Here is a 15,338-nt window from a genome sequence, read left to right on the forward strand (position 1 = left end):
TAACTTGATCAGGATGTACTGCTCTTTCGTGTGTAAGCTACCTAATCTACTATGAAATTACTGTTTAATTGAACGAGCGTAAAATGAAGATGAAGAAGCACTATTAAACAGTAATTTTTGTATCTGTTGGTCGAGTGGGAAAATTTGATAGAGCTAAATGTCAACAACAACAAAAAGAATTAATGTGTTTCCTGTGGACATAATTCAAACGTGGACTTTCACAGTGTTGATTTTATCGGTCAATTTGTATCGCCTAATTTTTGCCAACGACAATCGTGCTAATGAGACACAATCAGGCCGCCAACAAATTAAACCGAAAGAACGACGGCGCGTTTTTGACTTTCGACAACTCCTCCAGCTCCGGCTGAAAATAAAACTTTGGAATTCTACACGCTTTTCCCAGTCCCTCTCCACCATTAATCATACCCAACCCATAATAATGGTACGATCTTGTGTTAACACGACTGTATCAAGTGAAACGATCTATCTGCCATAATCGCTAATTGGTGTTCTAACTTGCAAGGCTGTCGCCGGTGCGCGTTCCTGCCGTACATCAAGAACAGGGACCGTGAAAAGTTTTCGCTGGGAAAAAATTATCGACTGGGTACTGAAAGTGTGACTTGGCACGTACTTATCGCGGTTTGCTGATCAGCTGGCTCGTTAGTTTCGTACATGTGTGTTTTATGGCGCGGTCATAAGCTCAACTATTACAGTCTTAGTATTAGTGGCTATTCCGAGCGAAAAAGCGCACTTCATGCTCCATAAAACACCACATGGTAGGCCAATGCACCACGTGGGGAAGATCTCCCGCGAGATTGCTTCCATTTTTAGAAGTTTCAAATGTTTTTGTCCAAAGCAACCGTCAGTACCATCAGAAGAAATCTCTAGCAGCAAATTCACAAGAAATTGTAGTTGAAGAGAAAAGTGCACATCACGTGGTATCCAAACTAACTGGTCGCCACGTAAATCACACGACCGCCCATGTACTTCTCGATTTGAACATACTCTACGAGAGTACTATACAGTATCCAGTGTCAAAAACGATTCCCAAAGAGCTTTAAATGAAAATGCTACTAAAACATGTTTGTATTTATTTCTTTGTGCTTTGAGTAGATTGTTGTGCTTTTTTGGCTCGCCTAATTTGCAATTAATCTTTAAGTCATCTTAATAGATTCTGATTTAATGCGAGCATCGGAGGTGCCATTTAAAAATCAAATCTGAAAATTGCACCGTGGCTAATTCATCACGACTTATATGGAGCGAAATTAATTTAACACCTGAAATATATTCATCTGGTGCAATAATGACTATCATTAAGACATTCTCCAATAACAGCGTCGGTTATCATTTGCAAGTCTCGACGGATTCCTCAATCCCATTAACAAAAATCGTGTCGTAATAATTACAGTTCGGAGAATGTCGAGTCGATTATTTTTTGTTTTTTATTAATCGAGTGAAAAACATGTGCAACATGCAACCACGAACACGACAAGTAAATTATCGACTAACTGTACCAAAAATGAAAAGTTAACACCGATAAATCAAGTTGCCCAATGTTGGACACGCCGATTAGTTAATTAATCGAGTTGGAATTTGTCAACATGATTTATCTGCCTGTTTCAGGATCAAGCATGCTCTGGATGGCCGTTCTTGGCGCCATATTGGTGTGGTCGGCAACTCCAGGTGCTCCATCGAGGCGTGGTCAAGGTAGGTCTTTTGTTCCATAAAGAACCGTAGAGCTCCGTGGCCAAGTGTGCAGCACTCTCGCTTGCCGTTCTCGAGGTAGGGGGTTCGAATCCCGCTCCAGCCTGCTCTTGCGTTTCAGTTTTTTCTTCAACCCTAAGCTGTGGTATGCGAATTCCGAAACGGTGCAACCTCCTCAGGCTCTCCTTCTAAAGTGAAATGTGTCACCCGGGGTTGTGCGGGTCAAGGACCTGCCTCAAGTTTGGACGATAGGGTTTTGCTTTAGCTTCAATTCCAATCTGGTAACGGTTCCAGTAGATCGAATAACTTAGAAGTCAAGGAGGAATTTTTATGACCAAAAAAATCCTCCTGGCATCCGTAAAACCATTAGCCCATCAAGTGCATCACGTAAGCCGCGAAACCGTAATAGAAACTTCTTTTAAGTAAAATTTATTAAGCCATTATCGTATAAACTCGTGATGGAAAGGTGAGGGGGTCAAGACGTTTTAATTAAAAATATCCAAAAGAAGCTCAAACCGTCAAGTTAACAACCTCGGAGAGCTCCTTCAAGATTTAGCCGATCGACAACAACCAACAGGACACTGCTCAGGAACAAATCATTGTCGTGACAACTGCTGGACCAGTTGCCTCAATTTATTAAATTTCTTGCATTGGCGAAATGCTCGACGAGAGTGTCTCGGTTATCGCCGGCATAACTGTGGCTTGGCAAACCTCAGGTTGGTCGTACAGATTTGACCTTGAACAGAGAGTGTTTCACTTAGATGAAGAATTTGCATTTATGTGAGGATTATGCAAGATATTTTCTTCCCTGATTGGTTCACGTCCAGTCGGTCGACCATTTCCACTCAACTGCAACAAATAATAAAGTCTACAGAAGAAACATTGGACCCAGCGTGGAGCCCTGAGGGACACGGCATACAGGAATTGGCAAAATTTTGTTGACGTTGAATCGAAAATATTTTGATTAATTTCAGTGTAAAGTATGACGTAAGCAACAGAATGTGACACCAATCTTTTTTTTTATGTCGGTAAATCTTCATAAAAATAATTTGAGTCATAGTTATACTCTCTGGTCGATTCCGCCTCTCCGAGTCATCCTCATTGAATAATTTAATAATCTCATTGGACCCCCTGCCGCGTCTTAGAATTTATGTCCACTAGGGGCAAGGATAAAAAAAATTAATGATTGTCGCTATATTATAAATACCTGTCCGATACGTTTATATCGCAATAATCCGTCCGAGTCTCGCGTAATTATGCAAATATGTGCAGATAAAGAATACTAATGGGAGTGGAGGTATCATTTTTCAACGGGAGCGCGTCAAATGGACCGTAAAAATGTACACCAAGATGGACGAAATTTTCCCCCCCGCGAGGGAAAAGTGGAACGCAATCAAGTGATAAATACCTTCGTACCCGATTCAATTTAACGTAAAAAATTTGAAACAATCACGCTGAAACGGACCACTTTCTGGCGTGATTGATCGCCCGCGAAATAAACCCCGAGGAAGTGATTATCTTTCAGCGTGATCGTGTTAATGGCGGCTCATATTTTATTGCTGCGGGTGTGTTTGTTCGGAAATGAAATTTATGGAAGAAGATGGAGGAATGCGAGGCTGCTTCGAAAATGACTGTTGGTTGCATCGACTGACCCGATTCGGGACGAATTAAGTGACTCAGCACCGTGTCGAGCTCGATTGTGGCCTCACCGATGACCGATGGAATTCGCAGGAGGGACAATAACAAATTGATTAAATAATTGCAACGGTTGAGGTGTACGAAGCGCTGCGGGAATAGATGAGGCTGTTCAGTTCGATGAGCACGAGGCTGCACAATCTAAAAAGTGATTTTGGAAATTTAAGTCGACTTAAATTAAGTGTAGATTTACAGTTTGTGGTAAAATCACACGAAATGTATTCTTGTTTTGGTGTCACATGGACTAGGGTTGAACAATACGCATAGCATGCGGAAAAGCATATATTTCCGCATGGCGTGCGGTAAAGTAGGATACATCGCATGCTCGGAGATAACTAATAATCATAAAAAAGATACTAAAAGCATAATCGGTGGCGGTGAAACAACATAATTAAGATAACATAATAAATAAAATAATAAAATTGTATTAACGACTTACTGGAAACCATAATCGTTAAAGCGACTATGTCTCTCCAACCATTAAATAAAATTAAAAGAGAGCGTCACACTCGTAGATGTTATTTTACATCGTTGTAATCCACATCATGTTAGGTAGCATAGCAATAAAGGAGAATTTATATTGTTATAAAATTAAAGCTAAGAGCATCCATTTAAACCGTTTATAATTAATTAATAAACCGTTATTCTCTCCTATAACAAGAAATAATTTCTTTCATGTATTTTTTTATTTATATTAATTATTTGGTCAATTATTATTAGAAAACTAGAAAACTAACACCATCACCATCACTAACTATAGTTCGTTCACTTAAGCTGCATGACAATAAACTCACGTGATTTTCGCCCGCTTGCACGCTATTGGACAAGACTAAACAGAGATGGAACGATAAAAAACAGACAAGACGCACAAATAAGACTCGCCAAGGATATTTCTGTGAAGCTTTCGCTGCCAATGCCAGTACATTATCTGCTTAGTTTTAACGCAATTGTCACAATTAGTGAAAATGAGACGGTTTGAAAATTATGTAATCGTCACTACCAATTATAAATTTGAGAATACAGTATGTTACGCCACTGCAGTTTATTTCTTAGACGGCGAGAAAGGCGGAGTCTCTTCCCTGCGTGGTGTGTACGTGATTACTATACGTACAGGGTGTCTCAGCTAAGATTTTCGAGCCTAATAACTCAGTTATTTTCCAGCCGGATTTTTGTGAAATTTAAAATGCAGATATTTTAGACCGTGAAGGTTGAGACACCCTGTATTTCTCAAGTGAACGCAGTATAGTTGACACAACCTGCACAGTTTGTTAGTTTCTTATTGTACAGTAGCTAATTGAATTATGTATACAATGATGGACTTTCTAATTTATTAAACATGTTGACGGTACCGCAGTTTGCTGCAGACGCATCAAAATTTTCCATTATATTGAAAGGTTCTGATAGACTTACGGTAGCCTCTGTTTGTGTTAGAACTACAAATATAAAATCCCGAGTTTCCGGATGTAGATGTATTTGCTCTCCGTGACTGCGAGCTTTGATGTCTACTCCAGGTTGTTTGACTCCAGTCAATATTGATCCTGCAAAGATTTCTGCTCCCTCCGCCTATTAAGAAATACATTTCAACATTGTTTTTATATATTCTCATCACAAGAAACACTTTTCGATTCCATAAGTCCGTAATTCCATAAGTGGGAAGTTTCCACGCGCGAGCGTTGCAGTTCCGCGTGATTGATGTTCCTCTCGTTGCAGCGTACCAGATCAGCCCAAAACCTTGCTGGGTCGACGGCCAAGAAGGCACGTGCATGTTCGTCTACGAGTGCATCAAATCGGAGGGTTACCACATAGGCATGTGCGTGGACACCTTCATGTTCGGCTCGTGCTGTGCACACAACGCTACCGACAACAACGTGGTGCCGAACCGGCACGACCAACCTTCCGTGCTCTACACCGCTCCTAGTCAACATAGTCATACCACTAACAAGCCAATTAGTCATAGCAGACCCACGAACAGGCCCAGGCCGACAAGGTAAGGTCGTCGCAGATGATCCAGAACCGTTTCGCGATTATCAATCATTAACAACCTAGGGTAAGCTGTCGTGCACAGGTGTTACTACCACTTTCGCTGTTTCACGACGAATAGAGTGGGTGTGGAGCCGCTCTTGCAGTAACGCTTAGTTGTTAGTAAAAGAGGCACAGCATCGAGGCCGGATTTGCTTATCAAGTAATGAAGCTGTAGAGTGTTGGTGATGCGAGAAACCGGGGATTTCTCGGAGGCCACCCATCCAAGCAGTGACTGGACTCGATGTTGCTTAACCTCACTGATCGAATGAAATTATCATTATTAATCGATCTCATTGAACTTTTAACGTTCGTTTCCTTGATATTAAACAGTATTGACAGACAGGATCGTTAGTTGAAAAGAAATAGAGTGAGAATTAACATATTGTAATTAACCATTCCAATTATTAGCCGATCTAGACAAGAATGACAATTATAAATCAGTGGGACTGTCAAGTGGGCAAGAAAAAGATTTAAGCGATTCATTCGAATGAAATCCATCATAAATCTGTTGCCAATTTAAAATGCAAATGCCTTCTTTTATTCCGCTCGTTTTGATAATCGGATCTGACGTGACCCGGATGGCCTTTCTCGAAGAGCTGTCGGTTGTCTTCCGCTGTTAGCACATCGAATCGTCTAATTTTCACGTTGACACACCTGGTTACAGTCATTCGCACCTAAGTCAGTCAACGAAACCTCAGAACCGTCCACCGACGCCCCCACCGGGGCACACCGTGGCGGCCTCCGTGCACGTCAGGCCGAACTTGTCCTCGCGCAATCCCACCCAACCACCCAGACACACCGACGCCCTCTCTGGAGCCAACAGCATATCGATCGGAGTGTACACGAAACCCGGGTGGCAATCGACCACGGAACCGGGCTTCATCACGTCCCACAACCAGAACTCGCTGCAGTCCGGATCCAAACCGCAGTGGCAGTTCACCACCGAACCGGCGTTCGTCACCAGGGTCAAGGCGAAACCTAGCAGCTTCAAGCCGAAGCCCAAACCCACCAAGAAGCCCATACAGGTCACTACCAAGCACGGCAGCAAGGGGACCACCACGAAAGCCACAACCAAGAGGTAAGGAAGGGGATTGACTATTTGAGCCTTTGATTTGTCTCAAATATTAAAATGAAGTTTACTTTAACGGCCGTCGTTACGAGCAACGGCCGCGAAATTGGGTTTCGCGGACTGTTTTAGGTACGCGAAATGCTCGTTTCGCGTACGCACAAAAATACTTGCTAAGGATCATTACTCTGTCTATCCTCAGGTCGATGTTTTTTTTCCCATTAGTAATCCGATCCTTCGGAAGGATGCTAATTAGAGTTTGGAATTAAAAAGTGTCCAGCAGAGACTTCAGACAAAAGTCCTTTGATAAAACTTGGACCGCGAAGTTTGTAATTAACCGCGCAGATATCTGGAGCGTCGTTCCTGTGGAAAAATCGCCGATAATTATTGATGCAGCCTGTCTCGTCCTTTCGGGATCTAATTTCCTGACAGGCTGCTCATAAGCCCGCGCCAAATCCCTGCGGGATCACCCGCAAATCCCTAACCGCCGTCGAATCCTTCAAAATTCGTCTAAAAACCGCCAGGATTCCGAATAAATCGGACCCGCTCCTTTTTACTTCTGTTCCCGACACTTTACAAGATTATATTGATTACAGACCGCCAACTCCAACTAGCACTGTCGTCAACACGGAAGTCCCAGTGCAAAAAGTCTCTTCGCCTCCAGATGCGACGCTAACGTCGACTATCTCGTCCGGTGGCGGCGGCGTGTCAGTCCCAGCCAGAGTCGGTGAGTTGAAAAATAAACAACCGTCCAAACAAGATCGCGTCGACGACGAATCGGGTGCGATTGCGGCGGAAATTTATTCATAGAAATTGGAAGGAGCGGCTGTTCGAACGCCGCCAATTATCGGCCTTAAGTTCCTGCCCCCTTCGAAAATATCGGCTTTATTTATGGCGGGCTTGGTATCGTACATTTGCGCCGCATTATTACGTTTGCTCTAACGGGGGGCGATTTATGCCCTCGACAATAACAAAGGAAATAAAATTAGGACGCTAGGTGAGCACACAACACGCCGAATTTATGTCGCGCCGGTTCTGCATAAATATTTAATAAAGAGGACGAGTTGGAGACCCTGGACTGTTTTAACACTTTTCTGATGGATGTGGGTCCACTTTAATCGTCTTGTTTCTAATGCAGAAGGTGCGCGAATTATACCAAATGGCAGCCCACAATGTGGGATGGGTTTTCAACAAGCGTTAAATTTGTTGGCGCGAAACTCGTCCCTTTACGGGGAAATATAGGGGTGGTTTGTCATATAAAAACGAGAAAAATGTTTTCTTACTGAAAATAAATACAACACTCGAGGTAGTCGTGAGAAGGAGTCTGTCTGGCTTATAGCTACTCCTGAACGGCAAAATAAAATAAGGACGAAAAGTTTCTAACGAGGAAATGAAATGAAACTTCTTGATAATGTAGCTTCAAGCCTCAACAGCTAGAGCTTTAATGAAAACGTGCCTAAACAAAACAAAGAAATCAATACATTTTTTTAAATCATGCAGTGAAACTCCCTAGAAAGTGAGTCTGTATCCATAGTTACCAGTGGGTGAAGGTTTCTCTTTCGTTCACTTCACTTTCGCTCATCGTTTTTCGCTCACCGTCTTTCACTCACTGGTTTTCATTCTCTCGTAAATTTTTCCAATTCTTTCTGATAACGTAATTTTAATTTTTTCCATTTTCACAATTCCCACAACGTGCACACAACTCCTTTATTGACATTAGAGAACTTTGTTTATTTTTTATTTTATTTTTTTCCATAGCAACAGATCCGTCCAAAAATGTGATTTATTTTTATTTAAAAGTTTGAATACAAAGGTTACAGGCTCACTTTCTAAAGAGGTATCGAACAAAACCAAATACAGCACTCAAGTAAGGCCGCTTTCGTTCACTTGAATCGTGGACGAACACGCAATTCGCGTGAACGAAAGCTTTGCCTTCCTCACTCTTACTGTAAATAACTACTGCCGGTAACTGCAGTGATTCTAATGAAAATCCTTGGGGACCTATTCGACATCTTTGAATTTATCCGCCACAAAGACTCGTTTCCGGCATTAATAGTGCACAGGGCTGTAACAACCCTTTGATTCCGACCAAGCTGACCGACGAAATGACGTTATCATTTGCCAGAAACTTGATAAGGCGCTCTGTACTCGGCATCAATTCGACAAAGGTAAATCTGGACGAGGGAAGATGAGACATTTTCTAAATTGTCTCCGGTGACGGCAGCCAATGAGAGAAACTCAATATTTTCGCAATTACACGTCGCCATCCCTCTAATCGAAACCTTACGCTCAAAGAATCGAACTCTTTGTTGTTGGGTCCTGCTCCTTTGATGACGTTTCGGTTTTATTTGCCTCGACGGGTTTCGTTATCCTCACGGCCGTCGCTGTTTTTCCCTCGGAGGTGAAGGTCGCCCAATGGAAACATCACGTCTGGGGGTGCGTTCGCTCAAGAATGTCGTCGTCGTCACTGTGACTAATGAGCACTGCACATGTGACGTACACGAAAAGAGGCGGCTAAAAAATACAATTTCAACAATAGATGATTCGTGGGGTGGCTGTCGCGTGCTCTGCGCCTGTCTCCAACTAGAAAACAATACTTGACAGTTTTTAGACGTCGCTACGCGACGAAGCTTGAAGCCTTAACTCTCCACATGAAAATACGCGTGATTAAGAAGCTTAAATCTGTTAGAGAACTCGAGGAAAATGAAATGTGTCCCACGGAAAACAATATTCCTCGCCTGACATGAAAAATGATCGTGATAAAGGGCGACTAAGCTGAAACAAAACGACTGACGCGCTTAACGTTGCGGCTTAGCGTAAATTAAATTGCAATTAACGGAAATGCGGAACGAGGAGGGGAATCGCGGAGAAATCTGAAGGAGCCACGTAATAAGCTCGTGTCGGCGTATTTTTTTTTAATTTGCTCCCGGTATTTCCTTGTCATGACGATAAAAACCGGCCGCCCCATTCGTAACGTCAAGAGGCGAAATCCACGTAATGTTGGTGTTTTTTTTGTGTAATTTGTAGAATGCGGTGTGCCCAAGATGTTAACGCAACCCCAGTCGAAAATCGTCGGCGGCAAGAACGCTCCATTCGGCCGGTGGCCCTGGCAGGTAAGATAAGAAATTACGGATGTTCCTTAAGCTTCTTTTCCGTCTTCCTCCACCCTTTCCCTTCCCCCGATACTAACTCACATTTATCTGGCTTTAACGTTGTGTACACTCTTGCGCTTTTTCAGATTATTTTTATTTATACGCGCGCCGTTCTTGATTTCCTTTTGCTCACTCCCCACGCAGATTATACTCCAACTCTGTTGATTAGGTTTCGGTGCGGAGGACCTCCTTCTTCGGGTTTTCCAGCACCCACAGGTGCGGCGGAGCCATCCTCAACGAGAACTGGATAGCCACGGCGGGACACTGCGTCGACGAGTAAGATATCCTCTTTTTACCTCAAATTGTTCTTCACAGCCACAAAAACTTGCGCGCGAAAACACTAATTATCACTTGGTCTACGGAGAAAAGCAACGCGATACTGGGTTAAGATTTGGATGGGTGGCCGGCGGGAAGTTTTGCCTGTCTGGCAATTTTTTTTTTTTTTTTTTGAATAGTCTGTGCGCTTCCGTGGATTCTGCACCACGTTAATGGAAATTAACTAATGTCCACAAAGCCACTCTGCGGGACAAAGCAAGAACAAACAGAACAAGAGCGCGGTCGAAAAATTCCAGACTCGGCTAAACTGCTCCGACAAAACACTTATAAAACAGTTTTATCGTAAGTGAATGTTAAGTTAATTTGTCCCTCTAACTTTGTTCCAGCTGTAAACTTAATTCCAGTTTGCGCCAAGAGCAGAGGTTTTAATTAAACGGAGGACCGTGCGGATACATATCCAAACAAAAAAGAAACTCTCGACGGTGGTGGTTTATTTGGGGATTATTTTGTGAATTTAGTTTCTTTAACGGGTCTCTGTGCGGAGGAAGTTCTTTCATATTTCGCCTTGTGACCCGTTTGTTTTCCCCGGAAGCGCATCAGGGGGATCGAACTCCGAAATTTGATTATGTCGTAATCGCATTAAGAGAAATTCAACCATCCGCTAATAACGATAAGGCCAAGAGACGAACGCTTATTTAATTTCGTCGGACAGTAATGACTTATTTAATTAGCTTAATAATTTTCGTTTCGGTATTAAATTCGTCACTGGCATCTCCCTGGACGCCGGCTGCAATTCACAATTCTCCACCATCTTCTCGGCCAGACTTTCTTAACGTTTTTGCCGTGGCGGAGACCCTCACAATAATAATAATCATTCCAGAATCTCTAAGGAAAGTAAAAACTCACGCAAAAAATTCGGACGTGGTAGTTTCTGGAGAAGTGTAAAAATTGTGCTCGATGAGACCATATCGGGTCGCCTTGCTGGCCCCCTCATTTCCCCCTTTGACGTTTTGATCGAGGTCCGGAGGGCGATCGATCGCCGACCGTTCCTTTTTCTAACGAGCTTTCAATAATTCCAAGTTGATTAATAAGCGGCCGGGCTTAATTTATCGCTTCTGAAATTCGAAAGCAAACAAAGCTCGATGAAAATGTGGGGGCGCGAAGTGAAAACCGTCCGATTTCATTCGGGTTGTTTCAGCTTGCTAACGTCGCAGATCCGGATCCGAGTGGGGGAGTACGATTTTTCGAGCGTCCAGGAGGAGCTTCCGTTCGTGGAAAGGGCCGTGGCAAGAAAAGTTGTTCACCCTAAATACAACTTTTTCACCTACGAATACGACTTGGCTCTTGTTCAGCTTGATAAACCGTTGGAATTTGCTCCGCACATCTCCCCTATTTGTCTGCCCGCCTCCGATGATTTGCTTATCGGGGAGAACGCCACGGTTACGGGGTGGGGGAGGCTGAGCGAGGGGGGCACGCTGCCTTCCGTTCTCCAAGAGGTACGTTCAAAATACTTTGATTTTTACGTTTGCGTTAACAAACCAGACATTTTTTGTTGGAATGTTTTCATTTTTTTTTAAATTTAATAATTTATTTTTTAATTAAATTTCATTTTATCTACGACCATTAAAAAATACGTTTATTATTTACGTAACTATAGATCAATTATGCTAGTCATAAATTACACCCGTAACTTATTATAAGTCACTTGTGATTTATCATAAGTCACAGATCTTAAAAATTTTGTAAGCTAAATGTTTTATGAAAAAAAGTCGTAGGTCGTAGATAAAACGCCGTATTTAACTCGCGAATAATGCCCATAATCCACTCTGGTGATTAAAAAACTCGCCTGCGGCTCGTTTTCTAACTTCCATCCTCGTGGATTATGATAGCTCGTCAAATAATATACTATTATTGATTCGTTAACAATCTAATAATAAATTCTAACATTATAAGTAGTATTTTAAGGAAATCAAATAATTAGTAGATTCTCCACTCCTTACGTTCTTTTACGCATTATTATTTCTTCCATAATTAAAACATTTCTCTTTTTCTTAGACTACAGTTTCATTTCCTTTTGCCCCCTCTTTGATTTTTTTTCTTTTAAAGAATGTTTTTATCTTATGTATCTTGTGTTTTCTGCTTCACACTTTCTAATGGCTTTTTTCTCTTCTCTCAATCAATATATCTACAGGGTGTTTTTGAAATGCGTATACAAATTTTAACCACGAGTTACTGGCTTCATGTAGAACTCGGAAAAAATATTTAAAAAATTCTATGTCAAAAAATAAAGGTAAAATTTCGGCACATTTTAAAAATACACCCTATTTATCATATTTTATAAAACGTACACCAATGGGGTTTCCTTGTTTTAAAGCATATTTCCTAGAAGTTACTTCGCATTGGCGTACATTTTATAAAATATGATATACAGGGTGTATTTTTAAAATGTGCCGAAATTTTACCTACGAGGTTGAGGAGAACGTAGAAGACAAAAAGCAATAAAAAAAAATTGTAGCTCAAAAAACAAATGTGTTAAATATTTTTTCAGAGTTCTACATGAAGCTAGTAGCTCGTGGTTAAAATTTGTACACGTATTTCAAAAACACCCTGTCTATTGAATGTAACTACGTCTTAAAAGGATTTTTTTTGCACAATATAATTTTTTGGGAACGTTTTAGACATAATTTTTCCAGTTTCGACTGTAAATACAATTTTCTTCTACCATTTTTGCATGAAAAAGAGTTTTTAAAAGGAATTTGAAGTGTCTAAAATATTTTAATGTCGATAGACCTGCGAAATCGTATCTTAAAAGGGCATTTTAAAATGGTACAATAGAATTTTTTGGGAACGTTTTAATGATGAGTTTTGTAATGTTTACAGGAATTTAATTTTTTTGTCATTTTTGCATGTAATAGACTCTCAGAAGGAGTCTGACGTGTCCAGAATATTCCTGCATAATTTTGTGAGAATCTTAAATGTAATTTTTTCAATTTTCTGTGGAAATAAATTTTTTCTTTAGTAAAAAAAATTTAATTTTTGAGAAGAAAATTTTCAAATTGTATGATGGAGTTTTTTAGGAGAAATTTTAAAATGATTTTTGCATTTTTCACCAGGAATAAAATTTTCCTTTGCCATTCTTGAGTGAAATGGAACTTTACAAGGAGGTTTCCGCAATAATAGTACATAGTCACATTTGAAAAGGAAATTTTCAAATCATACGATAAGTTTTTTGGCAATGTTTAAAACGTGCAATGTTTTCTAGAAATGAAAATGTCATTTGCCACGGTTTTTATTTAAAAAAAAATCAAAACGTCCGATTGTTTTGGCAAAATGTGGCTTTTGTAGTATTTTGGATTTTTTTTTGGTCATTTTTGCGTAAAATTGGTTTTTTAGAAAAATCTAATGCATCCAAAATATTTCTACGTTGATACCAATCAGATTATAAAAGGAAATTTTCAAAAGTGTATGATGGAATTTTTTAAATGCTTTTTTTTTGTCTGAAATAAAATTTAACAAAAAGAACTCTAATGGTACCAAAATATTCCCACGTTGGAAATAAACAAATTGAGAACTAAGAAATTAAAGAGTATAATGATACAGTTTTTTAAGCATAAATTATCATATTAAAAGCCAGAGACATTTACGAAGAGAAGTACGGAAGATCGAGGAGATATGCTCAAAAACAAAAAACAAAGTGAATGTGGGAGAGAGAGAAAGAGAGAGACGACAAAGGGAGTGAGACAGGGTACAAGCGGGGGGAGTGTGGTAGGTAGAGAGAAAGTTTGCGGACGACTTGGTAATTTGTGGCAAAGAGCGAAAGAAGAATGAAGGAAATGATGAAGAAAAAAGCTAGAAGTGAATGTTGAGAAGACGAAAATGATGGTGTTCAACAAGAGAAAGAGTGAAGAGAATGAGTGGAACTGGGAAGGAACGAAAATAGAACATGAGAGATCTGGGGATGGAAGGAACAAGAAGAGGTAGACAAAGTGCAAGAAAAATATTTGAAAGGGGTGCTAGGAGGGACAGAGTGCAAGAGGAACAAACTGAGAGTGAAAGCGGGAAAGAGAGCGGCAAAGTTTGGAGATAAAAGAGAAAGAAAAATGATGGAGAGATTCAGATGTTGGAACGAGGAGAGAGAAAACAGGTATTGCACGGAGGGAGAGGAAAGAAGGTGCAGAGCGTGCTGAGGAGAGAGAGGCAATAGAGCACATGTGGAATGGATGTAGCGAAATGAGAAAGAGAGAGGGAGAGAAAGAACGGGGAGAAATACTGAATGAAGATGGAAGGCTGATGGGATGGATGAAATGGTATAATTTGCCAACAAAAGGATCATTCACTAGTAGCCGACTGTTGGTACAGGAGGGACAGCAGAGAAAAAGAAAGGAGTGGGAGATAGAAAGAGAAAATATAATTTTTTTTGGATTGTTATTTTTATAAAACAACTGTAATCAGGAATCCCATAGGGGAAAGAAAGCATTATTAGTAGAAGTGAATTTTCACTCGCACTGGAGAATTTTTTGATAGCTTTTTAACCTTGGTTTTGGCAGTTTTTGCACGTTTTTATAAAATTCATCATAAAATAGCTCGCTCGGTTTCTAAATTGCTCTAAGTAACTAAAAGCTTTGACATTTCACTTAAGTTCCTAAAAGCTCCTTTTTTTTATTAACGTTTGAAAAACTTGTCGGCGATTGCGTTCTGATTAAATTTTTTTTAAATTTCCATTTGAAAAGTCTCAGGACCTGATAAGTTATTACACATTTTAGCAACAACTGCTGCTGCTACTTTTCTCCTTCTTGAAATAATTTATATGTGAACATCACTGTGCTTGTTAAAGAAAAATCGTTGATCGTTGAAACCTTTTACACCTAAAAGAAAATCAAAAAAGCAGTCGTTCCGATTTCTTTCAGCCCCTCGTTCAAAAATTAATAACCATCTTCGCTCGGCGTGTCCTAATTTTCCGATTTTAGCCAAACGAAAAACAGGCAACGAATTCTCGCGTTTTCCACGCGGAATTTTTCGATTAAATTACGTTTATTCCGATAATGGAATTCTATAATGAATCAATCGTGGTCTGAATGCAGTGAATGCAATTAATCGTCGACGGGATTGGTTTGCGGAGTCGTCGCCGTCGAAACGGCGCATCCGCGCACACACACAAATTAAAAACAAATCGGAACGTGTTAAGAAATCGACGATCCATCACGGAAATACCTCTCCCAGGGAACACGTGATGGATTCGTGAATTATATATGTTGCTGGACGAAATTTCATCTATTTCCTTCCTGTTAATAATAAAAAAGCATTTCCCGGATGTTCCGGGAGCGATATTTCATATTTCCTCCCAAATCCTTAATGATCATAAAATCGTGGAACTTTTTCCGATCGGGAAAGCACCAAAAACTTTCAGTCTCTAAGCGTGGACA

The 15,338-nt window shown here is 40.6% G+C and overlaps 1 protein-coding gene across 4 annotated transcripts in view; it reads left to right on the forward strand.

Annotated features, from left to right (window-relative positions):
- Positions 1-15,338, forward strand: part of Sb (Stubble) — a 73,058-nt gene that overhangs the window by 55,399 nt on the left and 2,321 nt on the right. For all 4 annotated transcript variants that reach the window (XM_069055789.1, XM_069055788.1, XM_069055790.1 and 1 more), the window contains 7 exons: positions 1,624-1,707; positions 5,110-5,386; positions 6,086-6,499; positions 7,084-7,214; positions 9,515-9,600; positions 9,809-9,915; positions 11,114-11,411. In XM_069055789.1, the coding sequence (XP_068911890.1) occupies positions 1,624-1,707; positions 5,110-5,386; positions 6,086-6,499; positions 7,084-7,214; positions 9,515-9,600; positions 9,809-9,915; positions 11,114-11,411 (1,397 nt within the window). The remainder of the gene's footprint in view (positions 1-1,623; positions 1,708-5,109; positions 5,387-6,085; positions 6,500-7,083; positions 7,215-9,514; positions 9,601-9,808; positions 9,916-11,113; positions 11,412-15,338) is intronic.

Source organism: Tenebrio molitor, chromosome 8 (assembly GCF_963966145.1).
Source record: "Tenebrio molitor chromosome 8, icTenMoli1.1, whole genome shotgun sequence".
NCBI lineage: Eukaryota > Metazoa > Arthropoda > Insecta > Coleoptera > Tenebrionidae > Tenebrio > Tenebrio molitor.